A 26,385-nucleotide genomic window follows, 5' to 3' on the forward strand; every position below is an offset into this window, starting at 1 on the left:
ATCAGTTTTATAGATTTAAATTTTTATTTTCTACAGTTTATATACCTTCTGCATAACTCTAAATTAAACATACCTGGATATCTTTAATATACAGTTAATCCAGCCAATTAAGTTGGTTGACAAGATTTTACTACAGCCTTCTCTCATGATGTTTTTTTAATACCTCTATCACTTTTCCTAATTTTTAATGCCACCCTGTAACATCACATTTCAAAGAGCTCTATTCTTTTCCTTCGTGTGTTTTCTATTTTTCATATTTCAGTCACAAAATTTATAGCCCTTACAAATGTTAAACATTTTTATTTTAATTCTTATGTTTATATTAGATCTATAGGCTTTTCTTAAATGAAAGCTGTTCTCGCTTGTGATAGCGTGCTTTTGCTGACAACATTTTTTTGGTCTATCCAGTGTAATTTTACTGTCTGAGCTACAAAGTTTTGTCACTTCTATTGTATTCCCTTGTTTGAATATTTAATTTATTGTTATCTTCCTTCTGTCACATTTTGTTACCTTTGTTTTATTCTTATTTATTTTCATACAAAATAGATTTTTAAATTAGATTGTTATTTAAATATTTATTTGTACTGCTTTTTTACAGCATGACCTTGCCCAATCTGATTTAGATGTGTATTTAAGCAATGAGCAAAAAGAAAAAGCTAAGCTAGAACAATTAAAAACAACACTGAACAACATTACTAATATACTAGAGAAAAGAAAGGTGTGAGTATTACGTAAATGCTTTTTTTCTTGTTAGAGGTGTGAAGAATTATCAGTAGGTAATGAAACAGGTTTTTTTAAGTAGATTTTGAATTCTGTTCATTAAAAACAATTTGATCAGATGTCTGCTTCATTATGAGAATTAAGTAAACATGTATATAATTTTTTTTAAATTCAAATAATTTATTACATATTGACTGTGTCAATAAAGTTTATTATTGTATGAAATATAAACTACCAAAACACAGTAATTAGATAAGTTAAACTTATATTAATTTTCAATAATCAATTTTTATGGCATCCTGCATCTTCGATTTTTATTGAATTCTGTAACTACAAACAAACTTTATAACTTGTCAAAATTGTTTTCTGTTTTGAAAATTTGTTAAAATTTAATATGAATGTATATGCAAATTCTGCTTTCCAGTACCAAAATAATTACATCACACAAAATATTACATTATTCCAGTACTAGACAGAATTTGCATATACGTTAATAAAAAATTTTAAAACTGGAAACAATTTCAACAAATTGGCAAATTATAAAGTTTGTTTTAATGTAGTTATAGAATTCACTACCAACTGAAGATTCGGGAACCTGCAAGATAGTCACAATTTATATATAAAATAACACAAATCAACAATGTCACAAACTAATACCAGAATTACAGTTATAACACACACTGTTTCCAAACTTAGTTCAATTATATATGGTCCACGTTCTTTAAATCTTGGTAGCAAGAAGTCGTGTAACATTTTTATATAACGTTCAGAAGTTACTGTAGCTGATTGCCTTTTTTCCTCAAAAATTATATTCTCCCAGTATTGACAGTTTTTTCTGTTAACACAACCTGATAAATGAAAATAGGCTTTGTTACTTGACAGCACAATTGAGTTCACTGGAACATTTTCCAGAATAGTCTGGCAAGAAGCAATACAGATAATCTATTCACATTCATTTAGCTGCTGCATGACCATCATTTTGTAAGGATGAAACTGTAAGTCAGCATGAAAAATTCTCCATACAATCCGATCAGAAATTTGTAATGTAGCAGCGTGTTTAAGAGCTGAGCGACATGGAGATTGTGTAACTGCTTGTTCAGTACTTTTCCAGTTTGAAAGTTTTGTGGCCTATCTGGTGGTTTCTTCAAAGCTGAACCAGTAAGTCCTAAATTGGACATCCATAGCCGAATCGTCTTCTTATCGGATACTGGAATATGTTGACCTAGCCAAAAGTGTGAGGAAATAATTGCTGCGTGTGGATACCAGAATCACCATTTTAAAAATGCATCTCAATAACGAAAACATGATGCTCACCACTCCATGCCCCATGCCATGGTTGTAACTGAAATGGCAAAACATCCACTACAAAATGACGCATCGACATCATGCCATGTACGCAGCAGTGGCAAATCGGAGTTATTTCTGCTGGACCCTGTACATTGCATAATTCACCATCAGCATACTTTTCCTGTAGATTATGTGTGATAGAGTAAGTAGAACAACAAAAACCTGGCTTAATTTAGATGACAGAGATTAAACCTGGCCCTTCTAAGTAAGGGCATCATCAATAGTGAAAACCAGAAAATCATCAGGACGTGAAGATTTCAAAGTATTTATAAATGGAGTATCGGTAACTGTTCCATGATTTAATGGAAACCTTATTGCATGTGTTTTGTTAGAATTAAGTAGCAACTCATTAGCCAGAAACCAATGATTCATTTTGATAAGATCACTACTCACTAAATTAGAGAAATTAGAATAATTTAAATTTGTAAAACTCACTCTGGTATTGTCAGCAAACATAATCGGCCTCGACGGACACATTGAGTTTGGCAAGTAGTTTACATAAATCAGAAACAATATTGGCTCTAGAGTAGATGCCAAGGTACACCATCAGGTACCAATCATAGATACTACTACTGTTTAATAACCTTTCGTGAACACTCTGCTTTTTTTTTTTAAAAGGACTTAAGCAGAATAAGTGCAGTTCCACAAACACTATAGTACTCAAGCTTCCGGAGCAGCAGCTCGTGATATATGCAGTTGCCTTTGATAAGTCACAGAAGACACCAAGAGCCAGCTGCAACCCATATAAGAGCATGAACAATTTTTATTAAAAATTCACTTACCGTTTTAATAATAATAGTACTATTAAAATGCCTGGCAGCTGATGAGCTGTGTTTCTGCAGGTAGGTCCAGTTGAATGAATGAACACATGATGTTTGACTGCTCAACTCTTGGGGGGGCCCAGAACCCAGACCACCCTGGAACTTAGAGGTCAAGGGGAAGATTGGCCACTCATAAGCTGCGAGTCAACGTGGTGGGAGCCTCATTGTTGGACCGTGTGGGTGTTCCTTGATGCCGTTGAATTGTTCAACCGGTATCAATATGGAAAGACCTCCTATCTTAAATGATAAATTATCAGACACCTCAATGGGGCAGTTGTCAAAGAACACAGTTTCAAAACAAAAGGTGGAATCTCATTCCAGCCATTTTGTGGCTTTAAGGATTTTATAGTAGATATTACTTTAGTCATAGACACTTCTTTAAAGATCTCAGAGGAAACATTGGCAGTAGAAAGATTTTTTAATAGAAAACTTGCTTTGTTTATGTATGATGTCACATTAATAATTTTAAATATTTAACTAAAATGTTGATTTAAAGAATCTAAAATACCATCAGTTACATTAACAATAGGCAGTAGTTCCAAGAATTCATTATTGCTTTCCATCATAACCGTTGGCTCCCTACCATTTTCGAGGAAGTCATAATTTTATTCTTTGATTTTTCAATTTTACTATTATTATTGTACTTATATTTTTCTAAATTAATACATTTCTTAAAAATCTTCGTATAAACGGCTACATATTTAAAAGAAACGTCACTATATGCCCTACACATCACAGCAATTCCTTCTTCCTCACACCTGAAACCCGAATAACAGTCGTCACCCAGCCTTTGTCAATATTTTCATTGTTATACTTCTTTTTAGCTTTGTGAAAGGCAGTATTAAAATAGAAAAATTTCAAAGTTTTTAGTTCATATCTACGTCCTCTGATCAAAGATCCAGTTAAAATACAGAGTTCTAGGTTTCCTGTTGCAATAGTCGTCTAAATATATCAATATAATTTTTGGAGAAAGGTTACATAGTTCTTATGTTCAATAGTGTATTCAGTCTAAAGTGTATTAAGAGTGGTTTAAACTGTTGGTTGTCTAAAGGTAAGATAACATATTGTGCTCTATGATAAGAAAGAGTTGTATTTATTAGAGTTGTTCCAAAGGAAGTCAGTATTATTAAGTCATCTGCCAAAATATTATGAGAATTAAGGCATTTTTAGTGGCAATATCCTAATAACTCCTTCAATTTTCCATAAAAGGTTTCAAAAGCAATTGTTTTATTAATTTGGGATCCATATAAGCATATAATTATTACATTGAAGGTTCTAACTTGGACACAGCAACATTCAAAATATTTTTTGTGTATAATCTTTTACATTCTGTCAAACAATCCGCAGAACCAAAATGAAAAAGAAACAGTTGATAGGATGCACACTCTATCTTTCAGCTTTATTTATGCTATAATTGGCAATCCATTTATATTGCTCAATAAAAATATTTTTTTATTTTGGACCCAGTTTCTGGCTACCTTCGTAAAATTCTCCAAGAACAAATTTATCTCATCAATCTTACCATACTAACACCCCTTACATTCAAGAGGATAAGAAGACCCTCAAAATCCTTTAAAGAGGAATTGTCATATGCAGGGGGAAAATGTTACATACCTGTTATCTGTAGAGTATTTTCTTCAAAAAAATTATTTTATATTCATTAAAGCTATTTTATGATTACATTCTGAAAACGATGGAGGTATATCATCAGTAAGAAAATGAGAGCCACCTATAGTGGAGAGATTAATATTCAATTTGCTTGTATCTAAATGAGACAATTCAGCTGTAGGTAGATCACTTGAGGAATTAAGTCTCATTAATAGTATAGAATGACCCTTCAGCATCATTACAAACCTCAGTTAGGGAACTAAAGTTTGGATCCACCTCAGTTAATGATGAACAAATGCTACCATTCTTGGAAACTGACAAAAATAATCATGATTCAAATTACAGCCACTATTAAAATTAAATTCAATTTCTACTAACAGTCACACTGTCAATCAGTTTCAACAAGCGCTGCCTTAGATATTTTTCCCATTTTGTGTGATGATGATAAGCCATGTCTAGTATGATAAAATTATAAAATAGATGTATATCAATTAATTCTATATTATTCCTTGACACAGCATTCCTAATATGATTATTTTTAATAGAAATTTTCCTGTTTTCATCAGAATTTTTATATAAATTATACCCATATGATAACATTGCTAATATTAAAGTAGTATGTTAAAAGAAAGAATCACATCAATCAAGCCACAAACTGAAATTTATCCTGGACATCTTCATCATCACCAATGTTATTCATATCACCATCCTATTTATTTTATCATAAAATCCGTCCTATTTAAGAGTTTAACTTCCTTCTCCTACAGCAAGACATGAACAATATAGTCCTAAGGTGCACCCAGGGTATATGCAGCAAGTGGGAGACAAATGAGACAGACAGCTTTGTGAAGCGATACGAGCAAGTGACCTACCTATATTATCCAAATATGATAGATCTGGATTCCAATTGTCAGATCTATTTTTTGTTGGTTCACCCCTGTGTAGAATAGATTTATTAAGCTTTACTTCACTGAGGGTAATAATTCCTTTTGCAACCAAAGGATTTCTTAGTTTTTTAATCGAAGTGTCTGGGTTATAATCACCTACTAAATCAAGTTTAGTGCTCTCTCAAAATATTATAATCTGAGATTTATCAGAGAGTTAGTTTTGTAGTTTCTTAATTTCAATTTTATAATTATCAATAGGTCCATTTAGCACTGAAATATTGTCATCAAGTTTTCACAATCTTGTCTCAAATTGTAAACAATTTTTTTTTTATTTTAACATTTTTCTTGAAGCAGTAGGCTGTGTCAATTTTTGTAGTTCCCAAAGGTAAATCATATTGATTAAATACATGTGACAGCTCATTTGCTTTTTTAAGAGTTTCTATGATGATTGAATTCAACTTAGCTAGTTCTCAGGGGCATGCTTGTTAATTAAGGATGATAATTCAATGTATGTTTGCATAACAGAAAATGCTACACCATCATCAACCATATCCTCCCAATCAACGAGATCAAAGTATGCCATTTATTTTATTACTTCCATTGAAAGTCTTTTTAAATCAGTTATATTTTAAATGTTCGTAATATTAATAATCATAACACGTTTAGTTTCAATGATACAAACAAAAAATTACTGCAGATACATTACTGGAGATAAAACAATAAGTTCCATTAGACCACTATTATGGTTTAAACCACCATTGTGGTTTAGCCCATCAAGTAATGAAAATATGAACATAAAATTTTATATTTGCGTTTTGCAAAAAAAAAAATATGTGGAATCTTAAAAAATTTCCCAGGCTGTAAAGTACAATTGTCACAATTTTTTTTGTGTTGTACACTTGTACCTAATGTATGTTTACATTGGTAGCCATCTTGGATTCGTAGTTTATTGTTGGCTGTCGAAAAGGTTGTGTTTTGGTATGGTCAGTGATTTTTAACTTGTGAAAAAAATGAAACAAAGAATTTTTATTAGTTTTTGCTTTAAGAATGAGTAAGTGCAGCTCTGCATTGGAAATGTTGAATGTTGCTTTTGGTGATCCTTCTTTGAATAAAACAAGTATTTACAACTGGTACAAATGTTTCCAAGAGGCTCATGAAGATGAGATTACCCTGGACTTTCCAACATGATAACATGAAAAAAGTGAAGGAAATGATTATGGATAATTGCCGAATCACTATTAGAGAGTCATTAAGGATTACTTACTGGATGTTCTACGCTGTTTGTGTGAACAATCCAAAGAAAACGCCTGGATTTGTGGTGAAACAGTTCTTGGAAATTGCTCCACGATAATGCACCTGCTTCCATGTCACAGCCTGTTCGTGAATTTTTGGCCAGAAACAACGCTATTCTGATTCTCCAGACATCTCTATATTCTCCAGACACAACCCCCCTGTGTTTTCATCCTATTCCCCAGTCTGAAAAGAACCATGAAAGATATGAGGTTTTGCAAACATTGAAATAAAAAGACAGAATTGCTGAAGAACAACACCATACCAGAAATTGCTTTTCAGAGGTGCTACAAAGATTAGAGAAAGCACTGATACAAATGTGTTATATCTGAAAAGGAGTTCTTTGAAGGTGATAAAATCAATATTGATTAATAAATAAAGATTTTTTGAGATAAACTAAAATTCTGCATATTTTTTTGTTATCAAATCTTAAAATTTTTACATTATCTTTGGAATTTCAAATGGAGGATTCATTAAACAGGGGCAGTACTTTATAGTTTACACTGTGGTAAATTTAAATAAAAGATTTCAGGTAAATTACTGCAAGTGTTATTGAAACATTATTTATATACATGGAATTCTTTTTTTTTAGATTTTGGTTGATTGTTCTCTTCAGAGTAATAAATACAGTGGAAAACATGGAATAAACCCCTGTTGTGTGTTTAGGTTTTTTTATATATTGACTTTTTTGTTTATTAACTTTTTTTTTAATTTGTGTAAATTGACATTTTATATTGTTATCTAACTGATGAAACAGAATATTAAATTAATATTTTGTTTATTAAAATAATTAAATGTATATATATATAATATATATATATACATATACATATACATATTTACATATATTTGAACATGTCTAATGTGCTGTAATTAATAAACTACCCAAAAACACGTAAAAGTAGCTTAATATATAAACTTAACCACTTCATATAAGATTTTAGAATCCATGGATTTATCAATTATAAAATACTGCAGTAAGGGTAAAACAATAATAATTGTTCCTTGTAAGATTCTATATTTATTATGATTATCCAAATTAAATAGTAGTTACAGTTAAGCTACCTTAAAACAGGAGTGCCAATTTAAATAGTTATGTTCAAAATTTATCCATTCATAGGTGTATAAATTAAGCATACTTCTTAAATGTTCAAATTTGTTATTGTTGTTTGTTTTTATTGCTGTAACTATTTTTAGTATTTCTAGACTATTCTCCATATTTGTTATTTATTTAACATGTAACAAGGTGACCAGCCACTTGAAAAATTGTTATTTTTGTTTTTTAAATATTCTAAAAATCTTTGTTTTAAAGGGCATCTAATTTTACCAGTATATATTTGTTAATTATCACAATTAATTCTATACTACTATTGTTAAATTATTTTTTAAAAAATAGTATTATATTTTTATTATATTATTGTGGAGTTTATATGTTTGTATTTTTAATATTATAGTTATGAGGTTTTTATTTGTTAGATTATTGATTTTTTTTTTTTATAGGAATTAATAAAGAATGTATTTCTTTTGTACCTTTTTTTAATGCATTTATTATCAGATTTTAGATGCAATGATGGTAATCCATCTTCAGTTGTAGTCTTTTATAACTGATAATGACTTTGTGGATTCAAAAAGCTTATTCCATAAATTGGAATAAGCATTACAGGTTCATTGAAAAAGGTTGCAGCAATTTAAAAAAATCATACATCTGCTAGAGATAATGAAATGAGTATTTTATTAAAAATTCACAAACTCAAAAATTTTTTTTTACATACCTTAGAATGTTTCAGTATGAGCTCTGTTGGTCACTCTGCTAACATCCAGCCAATAATTGACTTCTGTCCAGGTCCACTGGATCATCACAGGCATAACTGTGGCAATAGCAGTAGTGATCCATTTCCTTAAATGTAGTACATTCCTGATTTTTTCACTGTAGACAGTGGTTTTAACATATCCGTATAGAAAAAAGTCAAGGGGTGTCAAATTGAGCTTCTCAGAGGAGCCCAAAGCACAGGACCGGCCTTACTAGCCCCAGTGGTTAAGCAATCTTTAATGGAGAGCATGTCGAATGCCTAGGCTAAAGTGTGGGAGCACACCACATTGTTGAAACATTACAGCAACATTACTTTCTTGTTCAGTTTTGCCAACTTGCAGGAAAACGTATAGTTGTAGCATGTTCAGGCTCATGAAAAAAGAATGAACCAATCACATGATCGGACATCAAATCGCACCACACATATATTTTTGGGGTATCTCTAACATACACAATAATTTCATTGGGTAACTGATATCCCCATATCCTATAATTACACCAAAACATTTAAGACAACTAATCACTGCTGCTATTGCCACAGGCGATGATCCAGTGGACTTGTGCAGAAATCTATTATCGGCTAGTTGTTTGCAGAGTGACCAACATAACTCATATTTGAAACAGTGTAAGGTATGTAAAAAAATGTTTGAGTTAAATTTCTGAGGTAGGATTTTTTTAATTGTTGCAACCTTTTTCGATGACTCTGTATTACAATTGCTATTTTGATGTGTTCAGCAGTAGCAGTGGTTTTTATTGATTATTTTGTATGTATTAATAAACCGCCTAATTATTAGTTAAGGGACCTATCTTGAGAGCATATTGTGTTATTACTAACACATCCTCAGTAACTAATATTTATCATCCTAATGTGTATGTGTGTATGCAGGACATTTCTGCTGAACATATCTATATTTCTCTCATCAAAGTAACAAAAAAAATTCATATAAATGTATGTCTAAAATACTGTTTCCAAGATATGGCTAATGAAGTTTTATTGAGATTTCTGCTCCAAAGATTAAATAATGCTTTCTTTATTAACAGAAGTTGATGGGTAAAATTAAGTGGTTTTATATGCAGTGTTATAGATGATAATAGAACATACTTCATTTACATCAGCAAAATGGTTTCCTTTCAGGTCCCTCTTCATTTGTGGCAATAAAAAAAAATTACATGCAACTAAATCAGGTGAATAAGGAGGGTGGGTCAAGGGAGTCATGCCATTTTTTTTTAATTTTGTTAAAAATTTGTTTACTGAGAGAGCTGTAAGAGCAGTTGCATTGTCTTGGTGGAAAAACCAGTTGTCCATCTGCCACAATTCAGGCCCTTTTTGGGATTGTGCAGTCTTCTCAGAACCTACAAGTGGAAGTCCTGTTTAACAGTTTGACCTGGCAGAGCCCACCAGGCTGGTCTAGTGTTAACTCGTCATCACAGATCAGCTGATTTTGAAGTTGAGTGTTCTAAGGTTCAGATTCTAGTAAAGAGATTTACTTTTATATGGATTTGAATACTAGATCGTGGATACCGGTGCTCTTTGGTGGTGGGTTTCAATTAACCACACATCTCAGGAATGGTCGACCTGAACCTGTACAAGATTACACTTCATTACATTCATACATATCATCCTCATTCATCCTCTGTGTATCTTACTGTGGTTCCGGAGGCTGAACAGAAAAAAAGAGTCTGACCTGCCAGAACGAATTAAGAATGTATAAGTTCTCTCCCATTGAAAAATCAAATTGGCATTGTCTTGATGTTTGACTTCACTTGATGAGCTTTTTTAGGCGAGGTGATGTTGCAGTCCTTCACTGGCTTGACTGTTTTTTGATATTGGAGTTGTAAGCACAGCATCGTGGTTTGTCACCAGTAATGATCTTGGAAAAGTTTGGTACCCCCTGATACTACATTTAAATTTAAAAATAACTCAGTTTTAGAATTGCTGACTAACATGGTTAGAAAAACTGTTAACTAATATAGTGGTAACTGTATTTTTATATGTATATCTTATTTTATAAAAGGTTAAGATTTCTATAAAAAGAAGCTTATTTCTATAGTTGTATCTGGCTGGTTCTAATTATTTTTATGTTATTTAGAATCTTTTCTTGAGTATTAGTTTTCATAAATTCTTAATGTCATTTTTCTTGGAAAATCTTTCTACTTCCTTAAATGTTGAATATTAAATTCGGGCTTTTTAATTAAAACTAAAACTGAAACTTTTGAATTGAAGTGTAAAATTCATAATTTTGTTCCAAATGTTTTCAAAAAGTCCCTGGAATTTGTAATAGCCAATGCTTTCCTGTTCTGCTTATAAAATTAAATGTCTCTATAAATTCTACGCATTTAGTTCGGACATTAATTCCAATCATATCAGTTTCAGCCAATCTGTGTTAATTCAAACTCAGGTTGTACATCTTTTTGTTCATTTATTATGATAAAGAAATATTATTTTTGCGACTTAGATATTACATAAGAATACAGAGTGTTTTCTCTAGGATTAAATTTTTTGTAGTCAGAATTTCTTTTTAAAACTTCATTAGTTTTACTTTAATCTTTTTCTGTTATGTATGTTACATTGAAAAGTGTTCAGTATTCTGATGAAAAAATGTTGAAACATGAAAAGCGATTAATTTCATTTTTCCTGAGAGGATTTTCAAAATTTTTCAGCATTTTGCATTTTAAAGAAAAAAATTGCCAACATTTTTTAAAGTCCATTTTTTTATTCAATGGGCGTTATTGCTGTAAAAACTTAGACAAACATGTATTATATGTTTATCATAGTTTAATTATGTTGGTTTTAAAATAAATACATGTAAGCAGTTTGTAAATAAATAAAATTTACTTATTTATATTCTTAAATATCACCTTTTGGTAATTAACTATTAAGTATAACATGAGTCAAAGGTTAAAGCTAAATCTGATCCTGAACTACAACTACCTAACTTATGATCAGAGAGGAAAAATAATTGTGTTACATAGAAAAATTGTTTTTAATTACTACAGATATTTACTGTAATAATTACTTCATGAACTGTAGCCCTTGTTTAAAAGAGTGCATTTTTATAGATATTGTCGCCATACTCAGTTGTGTTTAATAAATATCAAAGTCATAAATCTATAAAAAAGTAAGATATGTATGGTAGATATGATCAATATAAAAGTAAGATATTAACCAGTTAAAAAAGGTATTGTAAACTTTGTGAAGTTTGGCTATACAAACTGTTTTGTATGGCTGTACAAGTTTTTGCTGAAAACAAAATTGCTTGATTTTATATTTTAGTAGTATTTTATTTGAAATTGCATTAAAGTTTGTAACATAAACATTTTGCTCCAAGCAGTAGGATTTTTAATGAAAGATACTTCCAGCAAACTTCACTCTCATTATTTATATATATCTCTGTCGACTGATTATCTTTAAAATGTTTTGTTGGTAATCTTTATTTCTATTATGCTGTAAAAAGAATCGTGAAATATTCTTAACCCTCTAAGCTTTTAAGTCATAATTACTTGCAATTTATAACAATCAGTATTTTCAGACATGTAATTATTGCATTTTTAATTTATTTAGTTTGTATGAAATAGAGATTGCTTGTATATTCTTTCCCAACAGTATTAATTCTGATTATCTCATGTATGAAAGCTTTCAGAAATTTTTCAATTTATTTGTATAAGCTTAATGTGTTATTTTTTTCCATAGTCCACAATGTGGACTATGGGAAAAAAACTTACAACATATTCACAACATTAACTTATTCGGATTTTATTAATATCTTTTTTCCTGAGAGAATCAAGAATTAAATGAGAGTATTATATTGCAGGACAATATTTGATGTTTTGTGTAGTTTCTGAAGGTTTTTTATGTTTAAATCTGATATTGTGTTAGTGAGTTTAATGATGACTTTTAGAAAAGATATGATTTTTGGACCCTGCATTTAACAAATTGTCTTATATGTAATTTAAGTGTTGCTGATGAGAAAGATGAGTAGACAGAATATTCAGATGACCTTTGTGCAATGCTAATTCTCTTTTTAACTACTTCAGACTTGATTATGTAAAGCTTAATATTAGGAAATGATAAAAGATTTTCTTAATAGCATTTAAGTAACAGCATTATTTTTAAGTATGTAAATATGATTTTTTTTTTTATAAAAATGTTATAACAATAGTATGTTATTTTAAATCTTTAAAAACTGTTCTATAGTGTTGTGAATAAGAAATTATTGAAGATAACTGCCAATTAAGTAACTTATCTTTTACCTGTATGCAGTCACATAATAGGTGTCTTTGCTCATCACTAACACAAAACAATTATTTCTTAAATGAATTAATGAATTGATGTCATTCAAAAGATTTGTTATAAAAATATAATGTACTTAACGGTATATTTTAAATCAATTAAACATTACTTGTGAAGAAACTTATCAATTTGTATCCATGAATCTTTGCATATTTGACACTCCGTACATCAGACTTCCTATAAAAATTTAATAAATGGATGATTTGGTATGAGAGAGAAAGAAATAATTTTTATAATTAGGAGGAAAAATAAAATTATAATTTTTGTTCTGGCTAAAAAGCTAAGCTTTGGAATTGTTAAGCAAGTGTATCAACTTTGTGCTATTGATTCTTACTAGTAAAATCTTCACCAACAATAATTTTGATATTACTACAGATAAGATCTAGAGAAAAAAATTGAAATGGATATGAAAATTAAGGCAGATAATAGAAAGAGCTCATATAAATAGTCACTGATATAAGAGTGGTAAATCTTTTTTATGGATAATTTTTTTGGTTTTATTAAGAAATTCAAATTATTTAATTATGCTTGGAATTACCTCTGAAGGGCTTCTCTGTATAAATCCATATAAATTTTTAACATCAATCAGGTTTGGGTTCTAATCTATCTTTAGATCTTATATACCCAGATATACATTTCTAATTGCCCTTTGTCTAGTTGAAAGTGGTAACAGGTACTGAATGAGATGATAAAACTGCATATCTTTAAATCTGATGGTCAATAACATACTGAAGAGCTCAGGAGGTAGCTTCCTGGGAATAAAAGAATGCAAAATAAAATTAAAATGTAAATGGCAGAACTTATTTTAAAATATTATTTCCTTTATATCACTGAAATTAAACTCATTTACTGCTTACAAGTGAGCATGGTTTCACTACCTACAATTTTTATTTATTGATGGCTAATGATCAAAGCAAATAAGTGTTATTTACCAAGCTGTGTGGCAGATGTATTTTTTGCAAATATATATTTATATAAGTATTCCTATAATTATCTAATGGATAAATACTAATTTTGTAGTAAATGTTGAATCCTGTCATTAATTAATCTTAGCATTTATTTTTTTAAGTAAAAAAGAGAAAACAAGAATGGTTTACAAAAAGTAAAAATCTGAAACTATTTACAAAGCAATAAAAAAAAAAATGAAATGAAACAAAATATTAAAAGTTGAATAATATATAATCTCACTATGAGCTGTTCAAATTGGTAGTAAAGAGTTAACTTACACTATGATTTGTGGTGCTTATTCTGTTCCTGGATTGTTCACCACATCTTGTATGACTCCTTGAGCAAGGTTCAATTAAACAGCATAACATAATCTTTGTACAAGTTATAAAAATTTATTTTTAATTGTTTATAATACATGTAATAATTTCTTTTTTAATTTAGTGATTTACAAGAGTTGTCAGTTAAATTACCAGAGGAAAAACAACGGCTTAAAGAGGCTGAACAAGAAATCATTCGTATTAGGCAAGAAGAAAAAGTAGCTGCCCAAACTGTTCAGAAACACAGATTATCAATGGATGAAGTTAGAAATTCAATGCAAGCAAACAAATCAAGGAATCAGGTTTTGGATTATTTAATGAATAAAAAACAAATTGGAGAACTACCGGGTATTTTTGGACGGTTGGTATGTACTTTTCTGTGAATTGGTCTTATTTTAATCTCTTTTACTCTGAATTTCTTTTCATTTTTATTTAATTTTTTATACTCAAAAGCAACATAAATTTTCATTATAAATGTTTATGGTATGTACATCATTTGGCTTATGTAAGGATATATATATATCCTCACATTAGTATTGTTCCATCCTTGTAGAAATCAAAACACAAGAAATCTACTGAAGATGCTCTACTTAATTTTTGTTCATCGTTGTTTGAAGGTTTAAATAATAACTTATGTGTAACAGGAATTTTTGTGGATATAACCAAAGCATTTGATTGCGTTGATCATGATATTCTTTTGAATAGGTTATGGAAAGCGGGAGTTAGAGTTATCACTAATAATTGGTTCAAAAGTTATTTAACAGGTCGTACACAATGTGTCCGTTTAAAAAATTCAGTTAGTGATTCAACCCCAATTTCCTGCGGTGTCCCTCAGGGTTCCGTGCTTGGGCCAATTCTATTTTTGGTTTACATCAATAATTTATGTACTGGTAAATTCACAGGTTCTCTGACTTGTTTTGCAGATGATACTGCACTCTCTTACTCCTCAGAAAACGCATTTACTGTTAAAAATGAAATGCAAATGACTTGAATATGCTGAAACTGTGGTTTACAATAAACAGAATGGCCCTGAGTATTAAAACTAAATTTGTTCATTTTACATTGAGTACCAGGTCTGAGCGGGTTACAATTGATGATATTTATCTTAAATGTAAACCTTGTCTTTTGGATAATAATTTTTGTGGTAACTGTATCCGAATAGAGCAGGTTGACCAACTAAAATATTTGGGTGTTATAATTGATGAGAGTATCAACTGGAAGGCTCATATAACTAGTATGAAGGGTTATGTGAATTCAGCGCTTAGGAAATTCTATTATCTTAAATATATTTGTCCAATTTCTGTCCTTAAAACAATATATTATTCAATTATTAATTCAAAATTGCAATGCAGCATTTGCTGTTGGGGAGGTACTTATATTTCTACTCTCAATCCTGTTATGATTGCTCAAAAGAAGATTGTAAGAATTATGACTAAAATAAATAGATTTGAACCATCCTTCCCACTGTTTCAAAGATTGCAAATCTTACCATTAAGGTATATTTATGTTTATCGGGTTTTGCGGATATTCTATATTAGAGGAGGTTATATGAGGGGTAATAATAGTGTTTATTCAGGCAGGCTACAAGCACAGAACCGTGTAGCTATTCTATTTCCGAAAAACGAGGCTTATAAATGCTTCTTCATTTATTGTGCCCCAAAGTTGTTTAATAAACTTCCAGTTTCTATAACATCTGCAAATTCTCTACCAATCTTCTCCAAAAGGCTGAGACTATGGCTTTTTATGTTACAGGAAATTCAATTTCTTTTTAAATAACAAACTAAACTTTTCATTTTTCATTGATTGACACTAATTTATTAGCCATTGAATAATCGTAATTAAGTTATGAGTAAGGAAGTGTTAAATAGGTCGTTAAGTAATCGTTTAAACATTGAAGTTAAAGTTCTATTATGTGTAATTTTCTTAGGTTATAAATAATTATTAAATGAATCTTTGTGTTTTTATTAAAGAAACTTGTTAGCATCTGTCTCAACTGATTATTTTAAGAACTGATGGTGACCTCAAACACAGATATGCGCTAAGGAGGCACCCATCCTTAGTACATATACTTTTATTTTTTTAGTAATTAATGGTAATAAATAATAAAGCATTAATCTAAGTTTTTTGATAGTCTCTTAAACTGTGTTTTTTGTTTTTAGATTTTTATTTTATTATCTTAGATCAAATCTAAGAATTTAATGTTAATTTTTTAATGAAAATTCATTTAACGCTACGTTTAATTAATTAAATTAGTTTAAATGTAGTAGTAATTAAAAACAAAATTAAGGATATTGTGATTTTAATTAACTTAAGAGAAATTTTGTAAATTAGTTTATTAATGTTAATTTTATATTTTTCAATCATCAGAGTTATATGTTACTGTATATTGTAAAAACATTATTTTTTGTATATGTATTATGGAATAAAGAATTATTATTATTATAAAACTGTATAGAATCTGTGAATTCAGTAGCCCTCCTGTGTATTTTTTATTTTTCAAATTTTTTCTTGAATTAAGTTTGTCATTTTTTAATTAATTATTATCTCTTAGATAATTACTTAATTGTTTTATTCTTTGTTAAAGCTTTTATCATTCTTCCTACTGAAATAACCTACTGGTTTTAAGAAAAAAAAATACTCTTTGCTGCAGATATCTTAATTTTAAACTTATTTATATTTTAGGGTGATTTGGGTGCGATAGATGAAAAATATGATGTTGCTGTATCAACAGCTTGTAGTCCATTAGATAACATTGTTGTTGATGTTGTTGAAACTGGTAAATGTTGTGTTGAAGCATTAAAACGAGATAATGTTGGTCGTGCAACGTTTATTGGTTTAGATAAACAACAACATCTGCGTGGGAAGTATTCAGAACCATTCCATGCGTAAGTATATAAAATACCAGATCATATTGATTACATTTTACAGTAATGTTTTTTAGCAGATATTTAAAACATTAGTTTATCTTTCTGTTCTATAAAAATCTTTTATTCTCAACATAATTACTAAATCTACAGTCTTAGTTGTTTTATAAATTCCAATCTTTGTCTTTCTGTATAGTTTTTACCTGCTACTACAGCCGTCTATTACCACATTGACTAAACTTTATCTTAATGTATAATCTGTCAGCCTAGTTAATGTATTACCTATCAAGCTCTTTACAAGATTCTATTACAGCTGTATTGTATCTTGTGTGAGTTAAATTTTCATAAGTAAAACATATAAGATAAAATACTTCAGTATTTTATCAACCTAAGTTTGTACATAAGTTTGGTATCCTCTATTATTTTTCTTTCTGTTTTATTTTCATTGTTTTTCTATTATGAAGTGCTACATTCCTTACAATTATTTTTAAGAAAATCTTTCTGATTTATACATCTATATTGGATACTAGCTTACTTCTTTTCTGCTTAATAGATCTTGCTTATGCCGGTGCATTTTTTTATATTTGCCTTACTTCATTCATCCTTTATAATGTGTGTATTAAAAAGTTTAACAATAGAAATTAAAGAATCTGAATTATAATATAGCTATGAAAACTAAGGATGCCTCAAATTGAGTAGTTTAAGAGGAATAAGAGTATGACAATGGTACTCCTGTAACCTCATTAAATAAGTATATTACTATATACCTTATTAAATATGTGCATTAAAGAAACTATAAAAGATTCCTTAAAATAAGAAAGGGTTGACAATTGAGAAATGAAGGTAAGTTGTAGATGTTTGCAGATAAGACATGACATTTTTAGAAGAAGAAGCACAGGATAGTCAGCTGATGATTCAAAGATAAAAAGTATACGACAGAATATGGTATCATGAAGAATGTTTTGAAAACAAACTTATTGGAACATTTCTCAATAAGCCTAAATGTCTACACAAAGGGGGAAGAATTAATCTGTTAAAATGGTGCTTGTCTGCAAAGCACATAATAGAAAATAGCAGAAATGAAAAGGAAGTCAAAATAGGAATATCAGAAGCTAAGAAATAAATTAAAAAAAAAAATAATTTCGAACTAGATTTGAAGAAGTGTAATCAAATGTTATATTTGGAATTTTCTTCTGTAAGGATGTCAGCATGAATATTAAGGAAGAGAGACCAAAAAAAAAGCTTAGAGGCACTGAAATGTTAGCACATAGGAGGGTGGAGAAAATTAAATGACTTGACTATGAAAAAAAGAAGAGATGAAGGTGAACCAGAAGCCAAACTTTTACCTAACAATTCAGACTAGGTAAGTCTGCTGAACCCACCGGCTTGGTCTAGTGGTGAACGTGTCTGCAAATCAGCTGATTTTGAAGTCAAGAGTTACAACGTTTAAATCCTAGTAAAGGCAGTTACTTTCATACAGATTTGAATACTAGATCGTGGATACCGGTGTTCTTTGGTGGTTAATTTCAATTAATCACACATCTCATAAATGATCGACTTGAGACTTTTCAAGAGTATATTCCACCTACACTCATACATATCATCCTGTGAAGTAATCCCTGATGGTGATTCCCACTGGCTAAACAGGAAAGAAAAAAGGTAATTCTGCTGGCTGAGACATATGATGATGCAAGTTCTTTTCATAAACTGCTTGTCAGATTTTATTTCTCCACCAGTTGTATGGCTTCATCAGTAATCATAGTGCTCAGCCATGAAACATACTCTTCCTCGAAATATACTCCATTTAGCGGCCTTAATTCACAAATTCAAATTACTGATTGACTTGCGTCACATCCTGGGAAATAATAACAATCTACTAGATCAGGTTTTGTTACTTCTAAGAAGAATCAATATGTTTAAAAAAATTTAATGTTAAGCAACCATAAATTTTGATTTTATTTTGTTATATTCATCTTGTATGTTTTTTCCTAATGTTTACATTTCTTTTATTGTTTTAGTTTTAATCCTAGTTTACATCTTACTTTTAACCTTATTTAAATATCCAAGAATGGGCCAGGCCCATTCTTGGATATTGTTATTTTTTTTACCTGGATGATGATGCAAAAGTGTTTTTCACCCCCAAAAAAAAATTAAGCATGCAGTGGAATAGTTGTTGGTGATTCTGTCTCTTTCAGCTAGGCACCATGTTTTTCAAATTGACCTCGGTTCTGACACAACCAGTCCATACGATTTCCACTTGGACAATTCCAGTTTTCTTTCAGCACCTATGTCCTCTTTTATTGGGCAAATTGTAGTTGTATCTGCTCTGCATCTTTTCAGTCTCACTGTTTTCACACTCCCCTCCAGTGGCTTTGATTTGGGGATGAAGCTTTCCCTGGCTTTCAGGGGACCAGCTTTAGTCTAATGCCCGTACATAGGGTGATGTATGTCAGTTACTGTCTTCTTCCTTTCCTTATCTGTGTACTTCTGGCCGTGCTATTGTACATGCTGCATAAACATTTTCCACCTGTGTTGATATTAGGCATCTATTGATTAACTTGCAGGTGCTGTATCCACTTCTTTATATCTGCAGCCTCATTTTGCACAATTGTTGAGACCCTTAGGCAGAGCGGTGGTTCATACTACATTAGGCTTTGCTTCCCATTTAAACACCAGTTTTCTTAGTAGGTTATTCCACATCTCTCTTTGCCTTTACATTTTTGCAATGTTTTGTAAAGGTAAGTACTCAATCTAAGGTGATTCACATAGATACTTTGGGTTGTCGTTATGTTACTGCCTGTGCCCTCTCTATGTAATCTTTAACTTGCAGCATGATTTTGTATTCTTCAGGTGGAATGCATATACTTATCTTGTGGTAAGATTAGGTCTTATCTTGGTATCATCCAGTTCTTTCAGTGTATCCTCTGCAGCTTCTGCTGAACCTCGAGGTGTGTTTCCCCCTGTGCTGTGATGACTAGGTTGTCTCTGTATACGAAGTGTTTGAATCCTTGCTTATTGGTTAGTTATTGGTATATATATTGAAAGGTACTAGTGCTAATATGCTGCTTTGGGATAGCCCGTTCTTCTGCACCCACCATTAGCTATTCCAATCCATGAAGATTATGTCAAATCATTTATATTTCAGCAAACTTCCAACTATCTGTGTGAACTAGAAATCCTTGGTCAGCTGGTACACTTTCTTGATATTGTGAGAGGAGAAGGATAATTCAGTAAAAGATGTAAAGAAGTTCAGGACAGAGAAAAAAAAAATAAAAAGTTTAATTTAAACATCTTTTAATGGTATTTCAGGAAAATAATTTTGTACTACTCTTAAGAAATTGTATCTTGACCCTTATCGCACATTGGTAGTAAATCTGTTTTGCATCTGGGAGTTAGTGGACTTAACCTTGGTCAGATTTAGGACAACTTCGCATATTCTAAAATGCTTCTCATTCTCAAAAACTATTGTGATGATAATTTAATTTACACTCCTTGGCAGAGGTGTTTGTTTTCTTAGATAAAATAAATGTTTTTATGAATAACGAATATATAGAATTATATGAACTAAAAAAATGCAGAAATCAATTTCAACACAAATACATATACCAAAAAAAAAGATTCATAACTGTGAACATGTTAAAGGAACTGTCATTACAACTTTGGATGTGGGATAAAAATTTGAAAACATATTTTGGCAACAAGATTTTGTTCCTCATTAAATACCAATTTTTTTATATGACATCCAATAGATTTGTCAGAAAATTAAGGAAAATTCTGTTACACCATTGTGTAGCGCTTGAAGAACTGGTTTGAAATACTTGAAGTAGTCTCTCCTTCAGTACAGTTTGTTTTAATGATAATTCTGTAATATTTCTTTCCTTTTCATTATTAAAATAACATAGACTGTTACTATATTTTACAATAAAGATACTTGTGTTAAATATGGTACACTTGTGGATATTGAAATCATAAAAACAAAGATGGCCTTTTGCACTCTACTGAGCTTTGTGACCATGCTTCCCATGGTAAAAAATGGCTGGAGATTGCCCAATTCAGTGTATTCTATAGTACTACTTGTATTTATGGATACACCACTAATAATATAACTATGTTTGTTCTTAGTGTAATTTTAAAATTAGATGTTTATTAGATCTGAGAAGTAATAGAAGTATGACAACTGAAGCTAAGAAAATTAATATTTTCTTCTGTTTAATATTATAATTTATTCTTACTTACAGTAATTTAAAAATAAGAACATTAATTTTAGTGCATTATAATTATTATTATTATTATATTACAAGTAATAGTAATTTCTAATGCTACATTTTTTTTGAAAAATTTAAACTTTTATGTTAAAAAAAATCTAGCATTACAAACAAAATGTTCTTATTATAAGTATTGTGATTGTGAAAAATTTTGATTTTCAGAATTCAATGAAAATACCCATTTAATCATCCCTGAATATATTTTGACTAGTTTCGACGTGATTCCTATACGTACATACATATGTATTTGTATCTTGCATAACTAAAAAATGATAGCCATAGGATGTTGAAATTTTGGATTTAGGACTGTTGTAATGTCTAGTTGTGCACCTCCTCTTTTGATTGTAATTGACTGGACCAAAAGTGTCCAAAAAAGCCCAGAATCCAAAAAATTTAGATTTTGGATTTTTTTCTAACTGCAGTAATAAGCCCTCAATGAAAGCTTTTCAATGATATATCATCAAAAGTAGTACCTACTTTCATTGGTTCCAGAGTTATAGCCAAATAATATTTTAATTAATGAAATATTGAATCGTACAAGGGAAGGCCACATCAGTTCAAATATGACTTCTTCCTTTTTTTTTTAATTCAAATATTTATTAATAATTATTAACCTCTGATTGTAAAAAAAATTTACAATAAATAATTCAATAACAATAAAAACAAATTGAAAAAATCATAAGTTATTAATGAAATAAAATTTTTATGTACTTTTAAAAATGTATATGTAATTTAATAGGCGTACAGGGAAGTCATGTGGTGTCCACATCAATTTTTTTTTTAAATTACTGAATATATAAGAGTAATTCTAATTATTTATACATAATTTTTTTTTGGAAAATGATTATGAATTCTTTAGAAAAAAGTTAAATTTTTATGATCTAATTTAAAGTAAGTTTTTCTGTAATCTATACTTTGAATTGTACTAACTTTAGGCATTTGTTTAAGGCCTGAGAACGTACCACGATTATTTGATTTAATCAAGGTGGCAGATGACAGAGTACGTCCAGCATTTTATTATGCATTGAGGAATACATTAGTTGCAGAAAATTTGGAACAAGCCAGTCGCATTGCATATGGTTCTGTAAGACACAGGGTTGTTACCCTTGATGGTGAAATAATTGAACCGTCAGGTTAGTACTCTATATAATTACTTCATTACTAGTTTTGTATGATATCCATTTCTAAGTAAAGTTAGTTATGTTTCTGAAGTTAATGTGTTTGAAACGGCCAGATAAACTTGTCCTGCCAACAACTTCATGAAAGAGAAAAATCAATTAACTTGATGTTTATTCAACACCTGCTCTTGACAACTAATTAAGTTTCCAAAAATCTGGTATCTTGGCCAGATTCAAAGTGGCGGCTCCCTTACACAATTTAAATTTGATGTATATGATAATGTACAATAATGTTTGCTGTGAAACAAAATAATAAAGGCACAGTTTCATATCTATTTAGTTTCCATGAATAGTTCAGCTACACATTATGTTCCTGCAGTTATATTAAAGATTTAAATAATTTATTTATCCTAAAGTTTAATGATAAAAGGAGATGGAAAAAGAATGATATGTAAAAATATTATATTAAAATATAATATAAATATTACAATGAAGTAATGTTATCAGAGATATCTGATTACTTTTCATTAATGCAAATAATCTAAAATTGAGAAATTTTTACCCAAGATCCTATTGCTGCTGATGAATTTCTGTTGTAAAATTCATATTCTCTGAAAATACTGATGAAGATTGTGGAGTCCAGCTTTATATTATCCATTCAAGGAATTAATTTTTAAATTAACTGTTACAGTCAATACTTCAGCCAGTCGCTTGGCTAATTTTAACACAAAGCAAATTAAAAACATAGTAATGAAAATTGCATAACACAAATTCAATACGTTACTGAAGAAAACTGAAAATTAATAAAATAAAAGAAAGTTTTATAAAATAAAATTTATTGGAAGAAATTTGTAATTTTTTTTATAGTTACAATTCTTAGAACTACAAATTTTGGTCCTCTCCATTGCTATATCCTTGTTGAAAGTCTTCTCTCCAAGGTTTTCATCATTTTACTTTGAAGTAGTGATGTGACAAGTAGTAGGGTTCTGATACTTTGGTTTGGATACATGTGTAATACAAACACAAAACTGATACGCAGCTAAATCGCCCGGTACATTCTTTTTCAGGTACAGAAGCTAAGCAGTATTACACTCAGTGTGCAGAATCAGCACACTACAATTACACACTGCATTGTGATTGGATGATTCAGTATGCTTATGATTCTAATCATTTAAAATGAAACAAACCAATTCTGTTATAGTTCGATTAAAGTTGAACCTGAATCAGAGACAGTTGCCTTCACTTTCCTTCCACCACTTTTAAATCCCATAGTAATTATTATATTCTTTTAATCGGTGTTTGAAGAACTAGTATTGCAAACAGCTATGGTCATAGACTAAACATAGGGGTATTCAGTTTTAATTCAACAAATTTTTTAAACTTTTATTGCATCACTATTTTTGATTTTGATGATATTTGATAACAATCCACCATGTAGTAGTGGCCAAAAAATATTTTTTCTTCAATAATAGATTATTTTCTAACTTGCCAACAGGTGAAAATAACTATTTTTGTCATTTTTTCCATGATCTATAGCATTCTTATTTTTACATCATACAGAGGTCAAAAAGGGCTTTTTGGAAAGAGAAAGATGGAACTTCATCTTAGTGTACTCAAAATCAATTTTGTTACATAACCAAATCTTGTAATGTTTACTGAAGTTATGTTTACAAATTGTTGTTTTTTTTTTTTCAAATTTTGGGCCCAAAATAAATAATGGTGGCTTAGGGTAACATACTTTTTTTTTACTTTTTAACTCTTAGGTACTAGTAGTACTTATTAAAAAAAAAATTGGACTGTTACTGAGTGTCCTTCATTAAAGAAAAAAATGGGTGCCAAATCATAAAAGTTTCAAAATGTCTCATTTTTGGGGCCCAAAACTCACATTTGGGACAGGTGGAAAAAATCTGAAATTTTTACAGCAGTAAGTACTTTTTATGTATTTTAAAACAATTTAAAATTTATTTAGTTACTCAAAGGGGTTGATGAGTAATGAAGCCATCAAAACCGCTAAAAACACTGTTCCTTCTAACCGTGAATAATGTATCCAAAAAATTCACAGCATGTATTTTTTCAGATAAATTAATGTAAGCCTACTATATAAAATATTTTGTTATGTCTATAATGAGATAGTTTGTTACTTAAAGTATGACATGAATGTTTGCGTAATCCTGAATTTAAACATTGTAGAAGGCTCAGTTACTGTTTTGATTTCAATGTGGTATGTGTTGTATTGTTGCTAGTGTTAATACTGTGATTAGGTAATGTACACTTGTTTATAAAATAATTTTATTAATTAGAGAAATTTTTATTTTAGCTGTAGAGAAACTGGGATAAGACAAGTGAGGTGCACTTGGTAGTTTTATAATTTATACTAACTGTATTATTATTGTAAGAACCCTTGCATTTTATAAAAAAGGATTATTGATTGTTCAAGTGGCATTCACACTGAAACAGTACATCACAAATTGACTTACAATAGATCTTCAGTATTGCATGATATTTTACAGTTTACTGAACAGCAAATAACATTGATTTCTTTAAGTGTATGTACTGAAACAAAAAATATCTGTTCTTTTCATAAAACTTAATATTTATCTAAATATTTTCATATTAATGGGAAAAGTTGCTTTGACCCGTTTAGCTGTCACACTAACCCGGTTAAGAAATCTCTTCAAGAAATATTTTTGACACTTTCAACAAACAATCTAAATTTAAGATTAATTCCAGGCAGAGCATTATGTACAAAATGCTTAAACAAAATACAAAAACCACAAGGTGATACAGAAAGCGAACCAGAATGTCAAGATATATTTGAGCCTCAATGTGTTACAGTCAAGTCGGTGAATAAAGCTTGTTTAGCACTTGGCATTGTCCCCATTATGGTTCAAAAATTATCAAGCAGCGCAAAGCAACCAATTTTAAAAAATAAAGTTACAAAAATAGCTGAGTCAGTTACCAGTAAATTAAATGATTCCTTTGATTTAAATATTTCCACAGAAGAAACCAGTTTAGTACCACAAAATTATGCTGATTTAGGTAAGGAATATGAAGAATTAATCATTAAAATAAAGGATAAAATGGAAACAGTTACATCAACCCAGGGAAAATTAATATTTTAAGTTTGTTACCAAGCAGCTGGAGCATTAAAAAAATTCAAAATGAGTTTAGCGTTAGTCAGTATTTAGCCTGTCCAAACAATTATTTAAAACTAGTGGAATTTTGCCACAAATCGGCAAAAAGAAACCCAGTCACATAATTGATGAAAATGAAATGTTTCCAAGATTTTTACCAGATGATGAGCACAGCTGAGTGATGCTGGGCAAGACGGGTTGTGTCTGTAAGACAAGCTGACGGGAAGAAAATTAATATTAAAAAAAGGCTTCTCGTATGTATCTTTACAGAATTGTATACAGCCTTCAAAGAAAACCATAATTTAAAAATTAGTTTCTCAAAATTTGTTGATTTAAGAGCTAAATTTTGTGTTCTGGCTGGTGGGTCAGATACTTGCTCTGTTTGTGTGTGTGTGTCACCCACCAAAATGTAAAACTCATGTTATCTGCTCAAAAAATGAAATTTGATTACAAAATTCTCCTTTCAATCTTGGTATGTTATGTGATGTAGAAAATGAAACGTGCTTGCTGTTATGGTGTGAAAAATGTCCAGGCACTAATGCAGTGCTCAGATTACTGCAAGAGAGCTGGGATAACTTTGATTCTGAAATTATCAAAGGGTTTCTGTTGACCGTTGTGAACTAACTACTCAAATTCTTCTATTTCAAGGGTACTGGATAAACTTACTGAAAATTTAAATAATCTAAAAAAGCGTCATTCTATTGCAAAGAAACAATCTAATTTCATGAACATTAAAAAGGAAAACTTGTTGGAGGGTGAATGTTTGTAATGGGAGACTTCTCTCAGAATTTTCCTTTTCTGATACGGGATGAAGTCTAGTCATATCACTGGTCAAAAACTTATGCCACAGTACATCTATTTCTTATATATTATAAAATTGAAGGAAAATTACAAAGCTACTGTGTGATTAGCGAGTACTTGAAGTACAATACTACATCATTCTGCTTCCAAAAGCAATAAATAAA

General features: G+C 30.1%; 1 protein-coding gene across 1 annotated transcript in view; it reads left to right on the top strand.

Annotated features, from left to right (window-relative positions):
• The window catches only part of glu (structural maintenance of chromosomes 4-like protein gluon), a 142,031-nt gene that overhangs the window by 56,970 nt on the left and 58,676 nt on the right, over positions 1-26,385 (top strand). The window contains exons 10-13 of the mRNA XM_075376229.1: positions 599-720; positions 14,164-14,404; positions 16,722-16,924; positions 22,117-22,301. Coding sequence (XP_075232344.1) covers positions 599-720; positions 14,164-14,404; positions 16,722-16,924; positions 22,117-22,301 — 751 coding nt within the window. The remainder of the gene's footprint in view (positions 1-598; positions 721-14,163; positions 14,405-16,721; positions 16,925-22,116; positions 22,302-26,385) is intronic.

Source organism: Lycorma delicatula, chromosome 1 (assembly GCF_047948215.1).
Source record: "Lycorma delicatula isolate Av1 chromosome 1, ASM4794821v1, whole genome shotgun sequence".
NCBI classification, from domain to species: domain Eukaryota; kingdom Metazoa; phylum Arthropoda; class Insecta; order Hemiptera; family Fulgoridae; genus Lycorma; species Lycorma delicatula.